Source organism: Pelobates fuscus, chromosome 2 (genome assembly GCF_036172605.1).
Source record: "Pelobates fuscus isolate aPelFus1 chromosome 2, aPelFus1.pri, whole genome shotgun sequence".
Lineage (NCBI taxonomy): Eukaryota > Metazoa > Chordata > Amphibia > Anura > Pelobatidae > Pelobates > Pelobates fuscus.
In genome coordinates, this window is record NC_086318.1 from 337976495 (window position 1) to 337999214 (window position 22720).

Here is a 22720-nt window from a genome sequence, read left to right on the forward strand (position 1 = left end):
GATACGACCTATGTGTGTCGGGCAATTGCTTGTATCACCTTCTGCGGTGCGTATAGCGGAGATCCGTTTAGCTTCGATTCGTTGCTTGAGGCGGCGGGCCAGCATTGTGTCCGCCTTGTTCCCTTTTTCATAGAAAGTGCGTTTTAGCCACATCAAGGCTTTGGCGGTGTCTTTTTGGGTAAGGCTTTTGAGTAAGTCCCGAAGCGCTGTCAATTTAGTTAGCGTGTTGGGGTGTGGGTTCTTTTTGTGTAGGGTTTCTAGGTGACGGAGCTCCGTCATTGCGTCTGTGATTTGCTGTTGCGATCGTTTTTTCTTATGTGAAGCTAAGCTGATAAGGGTGCCTCTAATGACCGTTTTGTGTGCGGCCCATATTGTCGCGGGTGCGGTGTCTGCCCGTGTATTGAGGTCGAAGTAGTCCTTCAATTCCTTGGTGATTTTGTCTTTGATTAGGACGTCGTGTAAGAGGAGAGGGTTTAGCCTCCATGTCCAATGTTTGTGGATGGTCGGCAGGGTCAAAGTAATAGCGATCTCAGCATGGTCTGACCATGATATGGAGCCTATTTCTGATCTGGTGACCTGGGGTACTAGGTTAGGGGTCACTAAGAAGTGGTCTATACGGGAATACGTGCCGTGTGGGTGGGAGTGAAATGTATAGTCTCTGGTTGTTGGGTGTTGCGCTCTCCATATGTCGATCAAGTTTTGTGATGCTAGGAATTGGTAGAATAAAGTGTCATTCTGCGATGGGCGGGTGCGCGTGTTATGGGGATGCGTCCTGTCGATGGCCGGGGTATGGACTGCATTGCAGTCTCCTCCTATGATGAGGCGTGCAGTGGAATAGGTGTTGAAGTGTGTCGTTAATTGTTGCCAAAATGATGTATCTGGTATTGTAGGTGCATAAACTGAGGAGAAGGCATAGGCCGTGGTGCCCACCCTCCCTTGTATCGTGACGTAGCGTCCCTGTGGGTCCCTGTTGCATACTATATCAGAGAGGGGGCAATTGGCTTTTAGTAGAATGGCAACTCCTTTTGTTTTGGAGTCTGGGGACGTAGCCATATAGCTTTTCGTATAGTATCTATTTGTTAAGGGAAAGGCTCGTTGGGTTGTGAAGTGAGTTTCTTGAATAAGCAGGATGTCTATGTTTAGTTTATGTGCCCATCTGAGTATGCTGTGGCGTTTGGTGGGTGAGTTTAGGCCTTTTGCGTTAATGGATACGCAGCGTAGGTGTGTGGGCATTGTGCTAGTGGTGCTCGTGAATGGTAGCCGGGTGTGGAGTGTGAGCGGGCGTGGGGTCCGCGCCCGGGCGGTCCAAGGCTGTGGGGCTGAGGGGAGGGGAGAGAGGAAGAGAAGGGGGGGGGGGGCTCTAGCCCTCTGATCCCGAAAGGGGGGAAGGGAGGGGGGGGGAGGCCGGGGAGGAAGGGACGGTGAAGGGTAAACGAAAAGTCGGGGGGGGGGGGTGAGCTACTGGGCTTATAGTGTGGCCAGTAGGGAATGGGGGTGAGCGTCTAGCCGCTCCGTGGGTATTCTTACCCTGGTGGTGTTGTGTTGTCTGGGGTTGGCGGTCTCTCTAACAGAGTCGCCGGCAGGCATGTAAGCTGGTGGTGCGTATACCTTAGTGTGTGGTGGTCGGTCCGTGTCACTGGTGGTTCCGTAAGGCCTGTAGTGTCTTACCTTATACGAAGGCGTAAGTGTCATAGGTCAGTGCCGTCAGGTCGTAGGGAAGTTGGTACAGTATCTTGGAGTTGTCGATCGGGTAGCTGTCCGTGTTGTCCTTTGTGTGTCGGTGGGTCCCGTCTTCCATGTAGTTTACGCTAAGTCTAGAGGGGAGGTAGCGTCACAGAGAATAAGACATATAACAATCAAAACATTTAAAACATTGAAAACATGGCATGCATAAAATAAACAGCTTGAATGTTCCCTAATGCGGTTTAGCTTCATATACACTAAGCCCTGATCTCTAAGAGACCCTGCGCGGGGTTGCAGGCATGGGGAGAAGGGGGTGCCTAATCATTTGGTGACGGGTTCCCTGATTTTCGCGCCTCCGATGTCAGGCGAGGTGGCATCCAGCGAGCGTGGGATATAGCAGGGTGGCCATGGGTCTTGGATTACTCGGACGTCCCCCCCCAGGGGCGATGGAGAGTTGCTTGCCTATCCTTTCTTGAGCATCCCCTACATCACCTATTCCCTGTGATGCAGTTAGAGGGGTATAAATTCAGCATGAGCGGTTATAGGTGAGGATCTAAGCTATAGGGTTAGGTAATCATGAGTTCTTTTTTTTTTTTTTATATTATTAGTATTTTTGTATTTTTTTGTTTCCTTTTTTTTTTTTTTTTTTGTGTATGGGGAGGGGTGGGGGGGAGTGTAGCGGGTTGCGACCAGGGCCAGCGGAGTAGGGTGACCCATTTGTAGGAGCTAGCATTGCGCGTGGGAAATCTGGGGTAGGCCTAACGGGGCCATAGCGGCTGTCCTGTTGATACATGGTGATTAGGCTAAGGTCGAGGCTGGTGTTTTATCGTGTCCCTCTAGCCTGTCATAGGGGCAAGGGCTAAGTATACATGTTCAGGACAAAGTCATATCTTATCTGGTTCTTGTCGACAATCGGCCGGGAAAATGTCGTCTTCTGGTGAGTGTGTCCGTGGGTTCGGCAATCTCTCGGATATAGTCCTTTTAGTCCTGGTGGCTTATTAATGGTGAGGTTTGTGGAGGAAGTGGTAGTCTTTTCCCTGATGCCTCTCGCGCGTAATCGTGGTTAGTTGGTGGTTGGGGGACGAGGTCCTCCTGGCGCTGGATTTCCTGCTAGATTTGGGTGTGGGCCTCTGGCTGCTGGCCTTCCAATGGGTCGCCTGTCTGTCAATTCCGCAGAGAAGTCGATGGCAGGTAGGCCCAGACGTTCTACGAATTCAGCGGCCTCCGAAATATTGTGCAAGGTGTGGGTTCTGTCGTTCCGCCTGACCTGCAGCTTGAAGGGGTGTCCCCAGGTATACCTAATATGTCTTCTGGCCAGTTCCAGGGTGAGGGGCCGTAGTTCCCGCCTTTTGCGTAAAGTGCTCGGGGCTAGATCTTGGTAGAAGGATACCTGATGCCCCTCTATCTGCAGTGGGTTGTCTCTGGCCGCTCTCATTAGTGCTTCCTTGATGTGGAAGTAATGCATGCGGATAATAATGTCCCTGGGTTGGGTTGCATTGGGGAGGGGGGCTTTGAGGGCCCTGTGCGCCCTGTCTAGTAGGAGTTCGGCTGGTGAGGCTTTGGGTAGTAGGCCGCAGAATAGTTCTCGCAGCGTGGATGCTAGCGTGTCAATTCCCACTGATTCTGGCACCCCTCTAATCCGTATGTTATTACGGCGGGAGCGGTTATTAAGGTCTTCTTGGGCCTCTTCTAATTGATGTACCTGCTCTTGTAGTGCAGCAATGGCGGTCTCGTTCGCCTGGGTCCGCGAGGATGTGCGGTCCATTTGATCTTCAATGGCGGTGGTTCTGTGTGTCAATTCATTGAGGCTCGCAGTGATAGGTGCTAGGTGCCTGGTGAACTCAGCAGCCATATTAGACTTGATCTCCTGTAGCAGGTGCCGGAGGTCGTCCCTTGTGAGGGGTTTTGTGGCTGCCGTGCGGCTTGTGTCGCTTGCTGCGGAGTCAGAGTCCTCATCGCGGCCATCTTCCCCGCGTGTGGAGCTCTCTGCCCTGCGGGCGCGGAATATCGGCGCCACCTCCGTGCCGTGTTTGTCTAGAATCATTGTCTAGAATCCCTTGGTGCAGTCCGTGTTTTCAGTATAAAACCAATGTTAAACAGTTTAACACTGGAGGAAGGTCTGCTGTAGCCTGGCTCCTATTGAAGGTATAAAACGAGAAAAAACTGATTTGCGCCAAGTGGAAGTGGCATATGAAAGAATAAAAACAGGATATAGTGCTTATTGTTTCAAACCAACAAACGTGTGTGAAAAAGTATGAAAATTACTCACAATTTTAAGAGCACCTTATGCTCAATGATATCTGTTTAGGTGGATTGATCCCCACCGAGGAGATTTATGAGTAGAGATAGATGTTGTGATGGTCCTTGGAGAGACAGTTTTAGAGTCTCTCCAGTTACCATCACAGCATCTACCTCTACCAGACCTTTTAAGCATATCTTAAGTTGTTTCTATCACTATTTTGTGTGTGTGTGTGTGTGTGTATATATATATATATTTCAATTTATACTTGGCGCAAATTAGTTTTTCTTTTCTTCTTGTTTTCTACCTATTGTTTCCCCTTGGATTGTTAGGGTATCCAATTAACAGAATCTGCTACCATTTGAGTGAGCGCTGTACCTCACCCTGTCTTTGTCACATTGAAGGTATAGCTAAGGTGGACATTATGCTCTACCTTAGCTATACTAATTTATACCAGCTGTGGGCCATTATGATAAGCAGAGACCTGACTTTCAGCCGGTTATTAACATCTAATACTGTTCGCGCTAATGCAGATGCATTTACCTGAGTAGGACAGAAGGGCTGGGCCAAAAGGTGCCCAAAAACCCTCCTTCATAGTTAAACCTTCTATAGTTCTAAATGTGTTGTTTAAGCCCCCGACCCCTTGTAAACTTGCCTTATTTACAGCACTGCACGGGTCTCTTTGCAGTTGGCCCCGCCTCTGCCTCCTTTGCTGATATTATAAAGTTTGACGATATTATCCCATAGGAAAGCATTGGGCTGCTTTTGCACATTCATGGCAAAATGCCCCCCTCTGTTTAAATCAGCATCCTCGTAAAGATGCATTGAATCAGTTCATCTCTATGAGAAACGTTCAGCTTCTCTGAATGCCTGTGCTGCACATTTTCTCTGAAAATGCAGCATTTACATTAAAAAGCTGTAGTTGTTCTGGTGAATATAGTGTCCCTTTTAAAGTGACAGTGTAGGCATATTATGCACCATAACCACTTAATCTAAATGAAGTTGTTTTGGTACCAGGAGGCTTCTGGGCGCACTCTTACTTTCAGGGTAAGTTGCCTCCAGTGCCTATCTGAACTACTTCTAGTTCTACTTCTTTTATATTTATATAAGCTTGACAAAAAATAACAAATTTTAATACAATAGGATGTCTAGAGGAGTTTTGTAATTCTTCATAAATTTTAAGCAATATATATTTAAGATGAAGATATATGAATATTTCTTCAAATAATTTTCAGTTTTAATTTCATTCCACCTAATTGCAATTTTGAAATATTACAATAATAATGTAATGACAAAAAAGAATAAAAAAAAAATATGAAAATCAAGGGAAAAGGGGGGGCAGGAAGTTCGGGAATGCAAATATATTATAATATATAATTCTGCTTTAAGTTCTGCTTCGTGCCTGGAGTGACCCCTTTAAGTCTTGTGTATGTTTTCTGTATATAGGTTATCTGAGCGTAACTGTATCGAGATTGTTTCCAAGTTAATCGCTGAGAAACAGCTGGATGTTGTTCATACTCTTGATGGAAAAGAATATGTCACGCCAACACAGATTACCAAGGAAATAAGAGATGAACTTCAGGTTCGAGGGGGTGAGTTTAATTTATAAGTAATAAGCATTTAAGGTAAATTGACATTTTTTTGTTGCAAATTATTTCTATAGATCATTGACATTATTATGTTTTTTTTTCCCCTGATAAAATTTCTATCTTGTTATAAACAGGTCGAGTGAACATTGTTGAATTACAGCAGGTAAGCCTCTGTGAAATATATTTGAAAAGCTTGTTAAATAGAAGTTTATTTGGTAGCTTTTATTTTGCTATTCAACAGGGAATACATTTTAAATAGAATCAGTCATGGGAAAATATTTTTGTTTAAACTGAACTGATTCATGCAGTGCAACATTTTGACAAAATCATCAGGTTTTATTCATTTTTTTATATTTTTGATTTTGTTTTTGTATGTGAACATTTTATATACGAGATAGAACAGGAGTGTGAGCTATTGAATACATGCAAAATGTACCCAGTTAAGAAAAAATAGTGTTAGAATCAGTTGTATTTTAAAACTTAACCTTTAATTTTAATATATTAACTTAGATGTGTATCAATACCTTCACCATAATAAAATCTACAACTATGGTTGTTTAGATATAGAGTAGCAACTAAGATTCTTAGCATAGTAAATTATAGTGTTAGCTCTTCAATTTTTAGCACTTCTGATAGAGTTCATGCAGTATAGGGTAGCAACCAGAATCACTATTGGTAATTGAATTTTTTTTAACCCTATTGTTGCTACTTAGAGAATAAAGTGTGGTAGAAAGGGTTTTGATAGAGGAAAAGTTAACCCTTAATTAGCTGTCTCTTAAATTGTAAGTGGCAAGCACGATCATAATTTAGAAAATAACTTTTTGGCTACTAATTTTGAAAGCCAATAGAGCACCAGTACCGGTAACTGGAGCTGCTGTACTGTTCTAAGAGGTTCGTTGTGTAGCTGTCGAGCCTCTTAACTGAACTAAATAAAAGATTTCGCAAATGACTTGGCTTGCAATAAGGTTTCAGAGGTAAAGGAAGTTTTTAGTGTTTTTGCCAATGATATACGGCAGGTTGCTTCCACACTGTCATTCTCTGAAGTTCTGCCTGTGCATAACACTCAGAACGACAGGCGGATGCGTATTAGGGACTTTAACTTGTGGCTTGGTGAATGGTGTCGGGAGCAAGGATTCGGCTTTATTTCTCATGGTAGCTCTGTTTGGAATGGAAATAAACTGTACAAAAAAAGATGGTTTGCATCTTTCTCAAAAGGGAACAAATGTTCTCAGTGAGCAATTCAGAGGTTTTGCTAGGATGTATTTAAACTGGGGGGGGGGGGGGGCAAAAGGGTGATAAAGCATTACTCCAATTGTCCCCCAAAACAAGGACAGAAGGTGCCTGTAGCAAGTGTGTTAAAAAATGATAAGCTTAGAGTCATGTCTACAAATGCTCGCAGTTTAGGGGATAAGATCCATGAACTTGTGGCAATAATGTCAACTGATAATGTAGATTTAGTTACTGAGACATGGTATAATGAGAAAAATGCCTGGGACATAGCAATACCAGGCTACTCTTTATATAGAAAAGACAGGGACGGTAAGAAAGGGGAGGGGTGGCCCTGTATGTGAAGGATAGCATAAAATCTAGACTAATAAAAGTTAGTGAAGCGAACATAGTCTGTTTGGGTTACGTTAGAATTTGGTAATCACACAGTGACTCGTGTAGGTGTGATTTATAGGCCCCCAGGACAAATAGAAGAGTTAGATAATCTACTAGTTGAGGAAATAGCTAAAATGACAATGAAGGGGGAAGTTATCATCATGGGTGACTTTAATCTTCCTCATGTGAATTGGAAAACCAAAATAGCTGCTTGTGCCAGGAGCACACATATTCTAAACTCCCTACTGGGATTGTCTCTAAAACAAGTCGTTGAGGAGCCAACTCGTAAGGAGGCCATACTAGATTTAGTGTTAACAAATGGAAATTTGGTATCAGATATTACTGTAGGTAAAAGTTTAGGATCCAATGATCAACAGTCAGTGTGGTTTAATATAAGAACAGTGACTGAGTCACACCACACAAAAACAAAAGTTTTAGACTTTAGAAAAATAGACTTTTCTAAAATTAGAATATGTGTAAAGGAGTCATTATCAGACTGGAGCAATTGAAATGGGATTATTTAAAAGTTGCACTGCTGAAGGCAACAGAAAATTGCAATAGGCTTGTCAGTAAAAGCAAAAAATTCAAGAAACCACTGTGGTACTCGGCAGATGTGGCCAAAAAAAAAAAAACAAACTAAAAGTTAGCATTTAGCAATTTAAAAAAAAAAAAAAAAAACAGAGTGAGGAAGACAGAATGATCTATAAGATTAGACAGAGGCTAAGCAAGTTAAAAGAGCTTCCAAAACACACACAGAAGAGAAAATAGCACAGTCAGTAAAACAAAGGGATAAAACATTTTTAGATGCATAAATGAGAAAAGGAAAGTAAAACAAGGATTAGTTAGATTAAAAACAAAATAAGGAAGGTATGTAGAATCGGATAAAGGTATAGCTGACTGCCTCAATTAATATTTCTGTTCAGTATTTACAGATGAAAATGAAGGAAAGGGGCATCAGTTAGGGAAAAAGGACAAATTAGTAATTTGTTACATGTGAGTTTACAGAGGAAGAGGTTCTATTTCAGCTGTCAAAAGTAAAGACAAATAAGTCAATGGGACCTGATGGAATACACCCAAAGTTATTAAAAGAGCTTAGTGGTGTACTAGCAAAACCATTAACAGATTTATTTAACCAATCATTGATAACAGGAGTAGTCCCAGAAGATTGGAAGTTAGCGAATGTTGTGCCCATTCACAAGAAAGGTAGTAGGGAGGAGTCGGGCAACTTCAGTAGTGGGGAAAGTAATGGAAACCATGTTAAAGGATAGGATTGTTGAACATCTAAAAACACGTGGATTTCAAGATCAGAGACAACATGGATTTACTTCAGGGAGATCATGCCAAACTAATCTTATTGATTTTTTTGATTGGGTAACTAAAATAATAGATCAGGGTGGTGCAGTAGACATTGCTTACCTAGATTTCAGTACGGCTTTTGACACTGTTGCACATAGAAGGCTTATCAATAAACTGTCAATCTTTAAGTTTTGATTCCAATATTGTTGAATGTGTTAGGCAGTGGTTGAGTGACAGGCAACAGAGGGTTGTAGTCAATGGAGTATATTCGAAGCATGGGCTTGTCACCAGTGGGGTACCTCAGGGATCTGTACTTGGACCCATTCTCTTTAATGTTTTTATTAGTGATATTGCAGAAGGTCTTGATGGTAAGCTATGTCTTTTTGCTGATCATACTAAGATATGTAACATGATTCATGTTCCAGGTGGGATAAGCCAAATGGCAAATGATTTAGGTAAACTAGAAAAATGGTCAGAGTTGTGGCAACTGACATTTAATGTGGATAAACTCAAGATAATGCATCTTGGACGTAAAAACCCAAGGGTAGAGTACAGAATATTTGATAGAGTCCTAACCTCAACATCCGAGGAAAGGGATTTAGGGGTGATTATTTCTGATGACTTAAAGGTAGGCAGACAATGTAATAGAGCATCAGGAAATGCTAGCAGAATGCTTGGTTGTATTGGGAGAGGTATTAGCAGTAGAAAGAGGGAAGTGCTCATGCCATTGTACAGAACACTGGTGAGACCTTTACTTGGAGTATTGTACGGAGTACTGGAGACCGTATCTCCAGAAGGATATTGATACTTTAGAGAGAGTTCATAGAAGGGCTACTAAACTGGTTCATGGATTGCAAGATAAAACTTACAATAAAAGGTTAAATGATCTTAACATTTATAGCTTGGAGGAAAGACGAGACAGGGGAGATATGATAGAAACATTTAAATACATAAAGGGAATATAGGAGGAGGCTATATTTAAAAGAAGAAAAACTACCACAACAAGAGGACATAGTCTTAAATTAGAGGGGCAAAGGTTTAAAATTAATATCTGGAAGTATTACTTTACGGAGAGGGTAGAGGATGCATGGAATAGGCTTCCAACTGAAGTGGTAGAGATTAACACAGTAAAGGAGTTTGAGCATGCGTGGAATATGCATAAGGCCTTCCTAACTATAAGATGAGGCCAGGGACTAATGAAAGTATTTAAAAAAAAAAAATTGGGCAGACTGGATGGGCTGAATGGTTCTTATCTGCCGTCACAATATATGTTTCTATGTCTGAGAATAACGTGGATTTAGTGCATCCTACCTATGTCTGATTACTATTGAGGTACATTTCACAGAGCCTTTGATGCGCGTTTCGCCTCGTGGCTCATCAAAGAGGAACTGGACATTTGCAAATGGTCCGGAATAAATAGGGGTTGTTCATTCAAATTTCATTCAGGCCAATGAAAAGCATTGTTGATATAAATGGGTTAGTGTGTTGAAGTTGAATAGAATTAACCCTATCGTGGTGAAGCGTATTTTATCTTTGTGACTATTTTTTAAGGATTACATTATTTAAGGATCACAAGATGTTTATGACTCGAGTGTTACTCAAAGTTGATCAAACTGTATATTATGTTCATTGGATTATATATATAATTATATAATTGATTTGTTGTTCGTTAGTAAATACTTTCTTGAAATTTGGAGAATTCGAACTCTTTGAAGGACCTTTTAAATTACAACTATAGTCAATTATCCTAGGTTGGTAGTAATCCCCCATAAATGAGTGGAAATACTTTAAATCAATTAGGTTAATACATTAAAACAAAACTTAAATCAAACTCAACATAATATCAAAAAAGTAGCTAGAGTAGTTTGCAGTTCCCTCAATTACTTGCCACAGAATACATAATGTCATAAATAAAAGGTCACTTCAAGTCATTGGTAAAGAAGGACACCAAATCATCCTCAAACAACATACAAGCCAGTCCTTTTTCCTCAGTCAGTCTCCTTAACTGCAAAGGACCGACATTAAAACATTAGATGTTGAAGAAAAGAATATGTCAGAACTAACATTTAATGAACCAAAAACTACAATTGGGCACATAGATCAACACGAACAATATGATCTACCCAATTAGGCAATCAAATTCATACATTTAAAATTTCTTCAAAAAAAAAAAACTGTTTCCAGTTAAACTATATGTTCCGACACAATGAGGCACAAACAGTAGTCTGTAACTCCTCATTGTTTCAATCCTGTAGATTAGATTTACATTATCAGTTTTAAACAACTTTCATATATGAATCTGCTCAGGTAGTCAACAATCACCGAATTGAATCTATTCCAAATATTTACTTCTATTAAATCAAAGCAAAATTATTCACAGAATCCTTCAAAAAGTTTGAGTTCTCATAATTTCTAGAAAGTATTTACTAGCGAACAACGAATCAATAATGATATAATTTAATTAACATAATATACAGTTTGTAACGGATCACCTGGCACCCCGACTTGGTACCTCCGTTAATGGATGCTCCTAGTGCTTCCTGAGGACTCCAAGCACTCTGGCAGACACCACAATCACCGAATCCGAGAAACCTTTTAAATTCTCCCAAGCGTATGAATGCTGTAGACCATTGAATAGGAACCATACGAATAGGCTTGTACTCCTAGCAGTCAACTGGAACAGCATACAATAAATCCTTCCCCCAATAATGAGACGACACATCACTTTGAGGGTAAAACAGGAACTCTGGACTGTCTCATCCAGCCTGGCTTTTATTACAATAATACACATACAGGCCACACCCAGGGGGAGGCATAAAATAACCAATCACATACATGGTTCAGCCCACACATCCCCTCCCCTCAGATAACATTAAACTCAATTATCCGGTACACTTTTTCAGCCAAGTTCTGGATGTACCCCAAAACCCGGGGGTACACCTTTAAATCCAGCATCGCTGGATAGCCCTTATTCAGGGGGACAACATATCCAAAATTCAAGTAATTCGGATGAATGGTTCGTGAGATATGGGGTTCCAAAGATTTGACCGACCGCATGGGTAAAGTATCCGAAAACAGTTCCATGCATTTTGGCCCTGCGGTCGGTCACAAACAAGGGAATGAAAACAGGCGAATTGCCTGTGTTATAGAGCCTGGAGAGGGTTTGAATGAATTCCCTTGTTTGTGGGGTTCTTTCTACCGAACGGCGGGTCATTCGGTAGTTTCCATACGAATTTCTGGAAGTATGGAGGTCTCAGCGGTGTTTGCCTAGTCAAGTGTCCGATTTTAGTTCCAGACACTCGACGGCAAAACACCGCTGTTCGGTAGTTTAAGATGGCCGCCGCCACGTGTTTGTTTCCCGAATGGCGGCCACCCAGAGGACAAAGAATACATTACACTGATTGCCAATTACCCGTTTGCAACATTGTTGCAAACTGTAATTGGAGGCACACTTATTCCTGGGTGGTCTGGTTGTTCGGTAGTTTCACTCAATATAATAAATGGAGTGATTCTACCGAACAATCAGATGAATGCTGCATACATATCACCCAGGTTAAACTTAACACACATATAATATTACAGGCAGTACACTAGCATATGTATCACAGTCTTAAAGGGACAGTAGTCCCAAAAGTCCCAATATGTCCATAGATGCTGTTAAAAGGGCCAGTAGCAGCAATATACAGTACAATATGCCCCAAATAACCCAGGGGCCATAGTCAGCAGGTAGGAGGCTAGCAAACAGGCTTCTCCAGGGCCCAGTGGCGAGGTTGGTTTCGCCACACAGTTTAATCAACTGTTAATATCAGAAACAATACTTTGAGTAACACTTGGCAAAATTAATTGCTAACAAAATATTTCTAGAATAATTAGGAGTCATAAACATCTTGTGATCCTTAAATTATGAAGTGTTGTGGACATGATAAATATAGTCCCAAAGATAAAATACGCTTCACCATGAAAGGGTTAATCCTATCCAACTTCAACACAATAACCCATTTATATCAACAATGCTTTTCATTGGCCCATTTGAAATGTGAATGGACCAATGGGATAATTCTTACCCCTATTTATACCGCACCATTTGCAAATGTCCTGTTTCTGTGGCTTTTTAAATTGCAATTAGTGCCTGTGTATAAATAGTCAATGAGTTTGTTAGCTGTCATGTGGATGCACTGAGCAGGCTAGATACTGAGCCCTGGGGAGCAGAAAAAAAACTGTCAAAATACCTGCGTAACAAGGTAAAGGAACTTTATAAAGATGGAAAAGGATAGAAAAAGATATCCAAAGTCATGAAAATGCCAGTCAGTACAGTTTAATCACTTATTAAGAAGTGGAAAATTCAGGGATCTCTTGGTACCAAGCTAAAGTCAGGTAAACCAAGAAAGACTTCAGCTACAACTGCCAGAAATATTGTTCAGGATACCAAAAAAAAAGAAAAACACTGGCCCCGCGGAGAAATACAGGCTGCTGTGGAAAAATATGGTGTGGTTGTTTCAAGAAGCACAATACGATGATACTTGAACAAAATTGAGCTGCATGCCTGAGTTGCCAGAAAGAAGCCTTTACTGTGCCAATGCCACAAAAAAGCCCAGTTACAATATGCCCGACAACACCTTGAAACACCTCAGAACTTCTGGCACACTGTAATATGGAGTGTCGAAACCAAAATAGAGCTTTATGGTCACAGCAATAATCGCTATGTTTGGAGAGGTGTCAACAAGGCCTATAGTGAAAAGAATGCCATCCCCACTATGAAGCATGATGGTGGCTCTATGATATTTTGGTTGTGTGAGCTCTTGTGAAAATTGATGGCAAGATAAATGCAGCATTTTATTAGAAAATACTTAGAATTAGAAATTAGAAAATACTGGCAAACAATTTGCATTCTTCTGCACGAAGGCTGCACGTGAGACGCTCTTGGACTTTTCAGCATGACCGTGACCCTAAGCACATGGCCAAGTTAGCCCTCTAGTGGTTACAGCAGAAAAAGGTGAAGGTTTTCGAGTGGCCATCACAGTCTCCTGACCTTAATATTATCAAGACACTCTGGGGAGATCTCAAACATGCGGTTCATGCAAGACAACCAAAGACTTTGCTTGGAAGCATTTTGCCAAGTCGAGCGGGCAGCTATAACACCTGCAAGAATTAGACCACTGTTACAAAAAACTGCACACTGTCATTGATGCTAAAGGGGGCACTACACAGTATTAAGAACTAAGGGTATGTACATGGGTCATTTCATTTTTTTCTTTGTTGCCATGTTTTGTTTTATGATTGTGCCATTCTGTTATAACTTACCGTTGAATATGAATCCCATAAGAAATAAAATAAATATATTTTGCCTGCTCGTTTTTTTTTTAAAGAGTGGTACATATATTACCAATTCTTCAAGGGTATGCAAACATTTTAGCGTGTGTGATAAAAAAAAAATATATATAATATATATATATATATGTGTGTGTGTGTGTGTGTGTGTGTGTGTGTGTTTATATTCATACATACACACATACATTTGTATGTCTTTAGTAGACCCAGGTGTTTGCTTCCTTTTTAGATTACTAATGTTGATTGGGTTTTCTGATGACAATCAAAGTATTTTTGGCAGCGAAACATACATTTTCAAATGTGGTTCCAGCAATAACTTGTGGAATGTAGTATACCATATGTTGCTGTGGGTGCACACAGTTGCACAGACATTCCACAGCTCTAAGCAAGAAATACATTTTGGCCACATTTTAGCATGTGTAACAAATAGATTTGGAGCCAGTATTTCTATTTGTATTCCTCTCATTCGAATGAGCATCTTGGATACTAGGCTCACTTTCTCCTTATTTTAAAGTACATTACCCATTTTATTAATATTAGTGGCATTTATAAAGCACCAACATATTGTGCCGCGCTGTACAATTAGGGGAGAACGTACACAGACCGATCCAAAAGGTGAAGAGATGAGATCTAGCCATTTAAGCTCATTTATCCAAAGTGCTTAGTTAAATAATCCATGGAAGTGATGATTAGAAGAAGTTAACAGAGCAGAGGTAATATTGTTAGATCTCAAACAGCTGGATGAGCATACTATACATTTAGTAGGTGGATGGGAAGTGCTTAGAAAAATGTGAGAGATTCAATATTGCTTGGATCTGGATGTGTGAAGGAATCTATGAAAAAAGCACACGTGAAACAAGCCCTCACTGTCAAAAGTGTCTAAGTATGTCAACAAATATATATTTTTTTTTTCAACAAAAGATTAGTTTATTTTCTAAAATAATATTTTTAAGATTTATGTGCAGATGTTTTTCAGTATGTATATGACCGTTTATATTGCTATGTTCCCCATTTCCTTACATCTAGGTGGTCAATGTTGATCTAACTCATATTGAAAGCAGAGCGAATGAACTTGTCAAGCTAGACAAAAGTATCCAGCTGGTGCTGGGACAGCTTGTGGATGAGTAAGTAAACACAAAATGCACATGTTTTTATAACCATGCTTCTTGTACAAAGGTCAAACCATATTTAAAAATATATAGATTGATCAGCCACAACATTAAAACCACTGGCAGGTGTAGTGAATAACTGAGTATATCGTTACAATGGCACCGGTAAAGAAGTGGGATATATTGGGTTTCAAGTGAAGAGTCAGTTCTTGAATATCATGTGTTGGAAGCAGGAAAAATGGGCAAGCAAAAAGATCTGAGTAACTTTGATAAAGGCTAATAGTTGTTTACCTGGGGTAGAGATGGCGGCAGGATGCACTATGTGAAGAAGACAGGCCGGTGGAGGCAGTGTTATGCTCTGGGCAATGTTCTGCTGGAAAACTTTGGAAAAGCATTAACATATACAATGTTTAAAGTGAAGCTCTAATGACAGTTTGCGTTAGGAGCTTTTGAGCAGATACGTTCAGTTGCATGCCAGGACTGCCACGATCAGAGGTCGGTTGGTGTTCCACTAATTCAATCCCCACAAACCTTTTTGCCCTGATTGGCCCTGCTAGTTGTGTGTACCATAAAACCTACACTTTAGTTATACATTTTTGATGTCTAGTAAACGTTTCTAGTAAATATTGGTCTTTAATTCACTCCGTGAACAATAACTTAAACAGACACTCCAAGCACCTCAATGACTAGAGCCTTTTGTAGTGGGTATAGTGCCATAGTACTGTACCATGGTAAGATGGCAAAACATTTTTTAGCACAGTTTGAAAACTTACCTAAGCTGGTGCTGCATCTGCTTCATCCTGTTTTCTCCAGCAAAAAAAGCAGTATGTTTACAGTAAAGCAGAGCCTAATTTGCATTTGAGAGCATCAGATGAATGCAATGATTGTGTCCCAGCATTGGTATTGCTTCGCTCTATAGTGCCATCTTGCTTCTCTTGATGGAAATGAATAGATGCGGTGCGTTAATCCGGCGTAATCCCAAAAAGTTGTCAAACTGTGCTAAAATAGTTTAACACTGTGGGGTGACACCAGGGCACTCCTGGCCCCATAATTGTTACGGTGGGCTTTAATGGTGATGGTGTTTGGAGTGCTCCTTTAATTCAGATCAAATAAGACTTCACAGTAAACTTAAATTTATTTATCAAAACTGCCTGTCTGGCAAATTTGTTTTCAACCAATGCACTTACTACAAGGAGATATATTTTACATCACGCAGAGTTCACTGGCATTTGGGACATAACCTACTAAACTAATTGCATCCATCACTTAAACCTCCACCTGCCCCACCTCCCCACCCCCAGTGTCCATACTTCTTCTGAAGTTGACAGCACAGATAATCTTTCATCAGAGTGCAATAATAATTCAGCACTAATTAAATAAATACTTTAAAAAAATTCAGCAGTTGGAAATTAATGATTTTTTTTAAAAACTGGTATAGTACTTCTTGTGTCATGTAAGTCACATGATATACTTGTGTAGTGAAAGGCACAAAAAAAATACACTGCTGTAATGTTAGCGAGAAAACCAATACTGCAGATAGGAAAGGACAAGGGTATTCATTTTATTTAATGGGACACTCCGGGTACCATAACAATTTAATCCGTTCCTTTCTTGGTCCAAGACTTCAGCCAGGTGCTGCTGGCAGACTGAGGTCTCAGTTGCATCTACTCTGAGACTTTTTGATTGAGGCCTCTGACCAAGAAAGAAAGCACCAGGCCAGTGTTCATTTCGTCGGCTAACAATTTTCATCAGATTTTGGCGACTAAAACTAGAGTAAAACAATTCAGATTACTAAAATAAAACTAAAACTATAATGGCATGGCAATGGGTGAATGAGAGGAAGATGAGATGCATTGAGGGGCTCTGGGAGAAGGAGACCAGGTTCTGGGGGGAAGAGACACAGAGAGAGAGCCAAAAGACAGAGACTTTAACTAAACCCATTAGATGTTTGTTGTTTAGTTTTCGTTGACTATAACGCGACTAAAACTAAAGCAATTCGGATGTCTAAAATACAACTAAAACTAAAATGGCTTATTAGTCAAAAGACTATGACAAAAACAAATTGAAATTTGCCATCAACATTAACACTGCACCAGGCAAACACATCCGATGCCATCTTTCAAAGTGTTAAGTTAAACCATTTATTTAAGGTTTAACCTCTAAGATGTGATGGCGCCTGGGACCTTTTAACACGAAAACAGCCCAATTGAACAAAAAAAAAACTATTTAATTGAAAACAATAATATAGCTAGCAAAGTGAACAATAACCTATACAAATCCTGGTCCTTCTATCTGTGCTTATAGTGGCCATTGAACACCAAGTTCAAGTTACTTCTGCAACCTACTAAGATTCACCAGGTGTGACTTCTCTGGAATATTAAAGTCAGAACTGACTTTTTCTTGGAAGTGACCATTCATTGTTTCGTCACCCCAGTAGCTCTATTGCACCATTTACCTGGATGAAAAAGCAAATGCAAAGAAACATACACTTACCCCACTGCAGTTCCTCATTGTTGGTGACTTTGACTCTCTGTGAATCTTGGGGAGCACTCCGACATCTACACTAAAATATCCTATGAGCACATGCGTGCTCAGGCATTTCTGCAGTAATGCTGTGTGTGCATGCGCTGTGGTTATAGCATCGCTGGTGGTTAGACAAATATACATGGTGTGCCCATCAGGACGTGTACATATTTAAAAAGAAATAATAGCTCTGCTAGTTGTGTCGACATTGACTTGACTGTTCAAGTTAGCAAACATCTCACGAGTGGCAATTCCTCTTTAAGAATGCTGAAAGAATTCTAATGCAGTTCCTGTAAAAAGACAGACTGTTTGCTCACGTTATATATATTTCTATGACTGTTTTGTATTTAAAAATGATAGATTGGATTTTTGTAGATTGGTTTCCCATCTGAATTGCTGCAATATAATATATCTCCGCAGGATTGATTTGTACTGTAGAAGTTATAATGAGCAGGCTGCAGTGCTTCTTCCTCCTTCGTTTTGGCCTGTACCACTGCTGATAGAATGTGATTTTTGCAGAAGTGCTGTCAGACAGGCACTAAACATTATTTAGTGGTGTTTTGGTAAACAGCTGTCAGACAACAGTTTTCAGTCTCAACTAAATGCCGCAGCTCATAGGATTTCAATCCCTAACCTCAATTCACCCCCCAAAGAGGAGCCTTTAAAAAGAATATTGTAATTGGAAGCGCTTGATCACAGAGTATTAGATCTACTGATCCTTGTTATGTATTTTCAATTAACTTAATTTTTATGTATTGCAAGATTACTTTATAAAAATAAATATCATCATGTGCTTGACCTAGAGATCCATGATAATATATTCATGTCCTTACTGTCAATATAAATAAATATGTTGTCTCAACTGACCATGAAGACAAGTAAAGAAATATATATCCACCTACTGGTTCTGCAGTGTAATCAGACAACATTAAACTCAAGTAAGTTGCATATACAGAGTGAGATACATGTATAAGGATAATCAGTGGATTACCCTCTCGTTGTTCTATAATATCTTCAACAACCCATAACCATCTGTATCCACCCAAAAGCTGCTGACATTCTTATGAGATTTAGGCGAACAAATGCTCAAAACTGTTTTTTTTTGTTTTTTTTTTTCTTTCTTGTGTTTTATCTTTGTGTTGATTAGATCTCCCCCAGTTTGTAAGACTATGATTTAGAATTTTTAAAAATGTAGCCAGATATCTTGTCTCTGAACTACATTGTTGTTGCATTTGCATTTTCATTTTTTTTTTAGCTAAACGAACTGTAGTTTTGTGGTCCCCTGTATTGGTACGAATGATAAACAAGTTAGATAAGATTTGTCAAAACCTCAGGAAATCCTGGACGAATACATTGTTTGTTATAACAATATGTTAACTTTAACTCCATAAAATATTACTCAGGCTGCACGTATCTTGTTTTGTTGTGGTTGATTTAGCCTATGGGATAAAACCTGTTGGTATCCTATTTATAGTGTGATCATTTTCTTGTAATGCCATCAATCTGTATATTCTATTTTACGATAATAAGGTTTTGTTACAACTTACAGCTGAGCATGGGATGACTCTTCTCAGGGATAATATGTGCCCCAATAACGCACCTTATGTCGTTTGAATTAACAGAGATGTGAGCCCCATATGTTTTTTTTTGTGTCTTCTTACTTACTGTTTTCATATGTGGTTGCTTCCTTTTTGTAAACGAATAAACGAATATTTAATTTTAGTGGGGATTTTTTTTCCTTTTTTTGTTTCTCCTAATGCTAAACCAAAAAAAATGGTAATCAGAATCTTTGTTAGCTCATATATTTATAGAATAAATGAATGCTATAAACACAACTTAAAATAAAAAAAAGTTCCTGCTTTTGATGCACATTTTCACACATCACATTGTCAGTCTTTATTTCTGCCCTCACTAGGAAATGACTTTGAGTCTCCCATTTTGCTACGTGGATTCTAAACAATTTAACACAATGAAGCAGAAACCTACAAAATACATTAAAACCTAGAAAGCTACAAAATAAAGTTCGTACTGACTTCACCATAGCTGTGGAAGTACTCTTCCGCTGCTGTGCGTCTCCTTGCAACTTTTGACAGCCTTGCTTACCCTTACCTTTTCGCCTCAGGACATTTTTGTGCATGCTGAAGTCTGCTTTAGCTGCATTATTTATATGACAAATATGTCATGCTTGTTTTTTTTTTTTTTTATTTATTAGCAACTACCTGGATCAAATAGCAGAAGAAGTCAATGACAAACTACAGGAAGCTGGCCAAGTGACCATATCAGAACTGTGCAAAGCATACGACCTACCAGGGGACTTCCTGACAGAGGTGATCATTCTTCTAAGACTGTATTTCAATTAAAAAAATATTCTTGTTTTTCTTTTTCTTATGGTTTTATTCCCTGTATTATAGTAAATATTAGCTGTCATACAATTTACAGATGCGTCACACTACATACATTTCTATCAGCTGCTGTTTTTGATTGGATTTATTTATTACACAACATAAGTTTAGAGGGTTACTCCAACTAAAAAAGTAGAACTTTAATACAATGCTGTTTTTGGTCGGAGTAACCCCAAAACATGCAAAATAAAGTAAAATAGCTAAAACTCTCCTCTGTTCCAGCAGCCCAAACCTTCTCTACTGATGTCCTCCCCTGGAGAAGGAGCAATGTCAAGGAGGAAGGGCAAAGGGGGAGGATGTGGGTGGCATGCGGGGGGCAGTGCCGCAATTGGTTCTGTCGCCAGCATGCTGTGCGTGTTAACGACAGACATTTAATTGATACAGAACTGACACCTACCCTGAAACTGGGCTAGCTAATGACGCCCCTATTACACTGCTGGAGGTAGAAGTGAAGTGATCAAGGTGTTTGGACTAACCCTTTAACAGCAACAAAAATATACGTGTTTTATCTGGTTTTCATTAATCTGCCTTCTCTGCCCCACCTTCCCTATTCTGAAATACATCCTGCTTACCGGTTATTGTACCCGCATGACCGTTGCATAAAACCCACTCTTTTTGTCACTCTTTCCTAACTTGCTGTACTGTATTTCTCTAGTAATAGACTTGTCACCGGAAAGGTGATGGTAAAGATTTCGCAGTGTTGCAGCTGAACTAACCGCTTTGTTCTTAAAGGGACACTCCAGTGCCAGGAAAACAATCCGTTTTCCTGGCACTGCAGGTCCCCTCTCCCTCCCACCCTCCATCCCATGTTGCTGAAGGGGTGAAAACCCCTTCAGTGACTTACCTGAGACCCCCGCCGATGTCCCTCGGCGGTGGTTTCGGGTCCGCCCACGCTCCTCCCCCGCTGACGTCATCGGCTGGGGAGACCGATCGCGCAAGTGCGGCCGCCGGCGGGGGAGATATTGCAGTTTTATGAAAACTGCAATATTTACAGCTGCAGGGTTAAGGGTAGTGGGAGTTGGCACCTATACCACTCCAATGGGCAGAAGTGGTCTGGGTGCCTGGAGTGTCCCTTTAAGTTGATAACTGATCTACAGGCATCTAAAATTCCAGTTCTGAGTGGAACTCAACATGTGCAAAAAGTGTTTTTAAATCTGTTCGCTCCTTCCCCTACACGCTGTGCAGATACCTACAGGGATATTCACGAAAGTGAGAATTGTTAGGAATTCAAAGGGAATTTCAAATTTGAATTCCCAACAATATGCACTTTATTGAATAACACCACACCGTTTGGAGTGATAGATAGATGTATAGTTATCTAGTAACTGTCACATTATAATCATTGCAAAGAAACCTAAACAGCTAGTACCTGATCAAACTCATGCAGTGCTAAGTTAAACATCATTATGCATTACAAATGGTACCACTCTCAGCTAGGTGTGCTCATTAACCTACGTTAGGGAGGAAACCTTAAATATGTAATGTGATAATCAAAGGAACACACATGTGTATTCCTAAATCTATAGTGTCATAGTCACAGTTTAGATGACGGGTCCTCAGCGGTGATTTTACTTATCATTTCTAAAACTGCAGTGTTTTACATTGCAGGGTTAAAAGGTACAGGGACACTGCACCAAGACCACTTCAAAGAGATGGAGTGATCTGGGTGCCTAGAGTGTCCTTTTAAAGCGAACCTGTCATGGACGGTTCATCACCTTGTAGGTTTCTATTTATCATTCAGAACTTTGTTTTTTGAAGCTTTCCTGAACAATTGGCAGAACTTCTCAGCTTAGAATGCATGTTACGTAAACTAATAAATACACAATGAACTCTTTGTACTGCAGTATTGGGTAGACCACACCTAGCAATGACTACTCATTTGCCGCATTTCTGTAAATGCTTTGAGACTTATATATGGATGCAGTTCAGAAAGACACAGACGGGCAAACACGGCTCCCAGCAATCACAAGGAGTTACAGCTGCATATCAGAACTCACTGTCCAAGAGCAGCTTCCCAGCCTAAATTTATTTCAGAGTGTAGTTACAGACAAGGCTCGTTATCTTGCTACATCTAAGCTGCACTACTCTAGCATTTCCCAAAATACCACACGTGGATACTGGAAGGTCATCTGGAACATACAGTATTTATATTGCGTAGAACATCATACATTATGTATAATACATAAAATCAATATAGTTATGTTGTTTACAAATGATCCTATATGTATTAAAACTGTGCTTCCAGTTTTTATCACTTTAGTATTCTATCTCAGCACATTAGATTTAAAATCAAACATCCCCGAGAGTTTAAAGTACTGACTGCTTTAAATTGAAGATATTTGCAAAAGGGATATACATTGTGCAGTATTCGCTGTTTATGCCGTCATTGAAATTCTTATTCTACACTTTAACTTGTCAGTTTCAGGGAAAGCAAATGGAGAAACTTTTTATTTTTTTTACATTACTTTACAATGAAAAGGAAGATAATGAAGGTTAATCATAACTTGTTTTGTGGTCTCCTTTTATTTTTTTTCTTTGTTATTTTTTTGTTACCATAAGTTAAAATGCCATAAACTGTATTTCAAAACCTATACTACTTATGCTTCATGTAATGAATATTCACCCACAGTCCTTGACCGCACGTCTTGGAAAGATTATTCAAGGGAAGATTGATCAAAGCAACAATAGGAGTGTGATTTATACAGAGACCTTCGTGGCTCGTCACCGCGCACGTATCCGTGGTCTTTTCACTGCAATTACAAAGTAAGATGTATTGATTTTTATATATATACTTCTTAAAAATGGTACACGTTAATCAGATACATGATGCTTTGTTTTCACTGTTAGAATTTTTATTCAAAACCATGGATTGTTGCACTATTTAAGCCAGAACTGATCTCAGCTCAGCCGAGTTGTTGTTTTTTTTTTCGCATTCATTTTGCAATAAAT

General features: G+C 40.0%; 2 protein-coding genes across 2 annotated transcripts in view; both read left to right on the plus strand.

Annotated features, from left to right (window-relative positions):
• FHL5 (four and a half LIM domains 5) overlaps nt 1-22720 on the plus strand; it is a 172522-nt gene that overhangs the window by 49506 nt on the left and 100296 nt on the right. The window lies entirely within an intron of this gene.
• Nucleotides 1-22720, plus strand: part of UFL1 (UFM1 specific ligase 1) — a 54256-nt gene that overhangs the window by 9226 nt on the left and 22310 nt on the right. The window contains exons 2-6 of the mRNA XM_063443582.1: nt 5369-5514; nt 5646-5674; nt 14764-14861; nt 19582-19696; nt 22401-22534. Of these exons, the coding sequence (XP_063299652.1) occupies nt 5369-5514; nt 5646-5674; nt 14764-14861; nt 19582-19696; nt 22401-22534 (522 nt within the window). The remainder of the gene's footprint in view (nt 1-5368; nt 5515-5645; nt 5675-14763; nt 14862-19581; nt 19697-22400; nt 22535-22720) is intronic.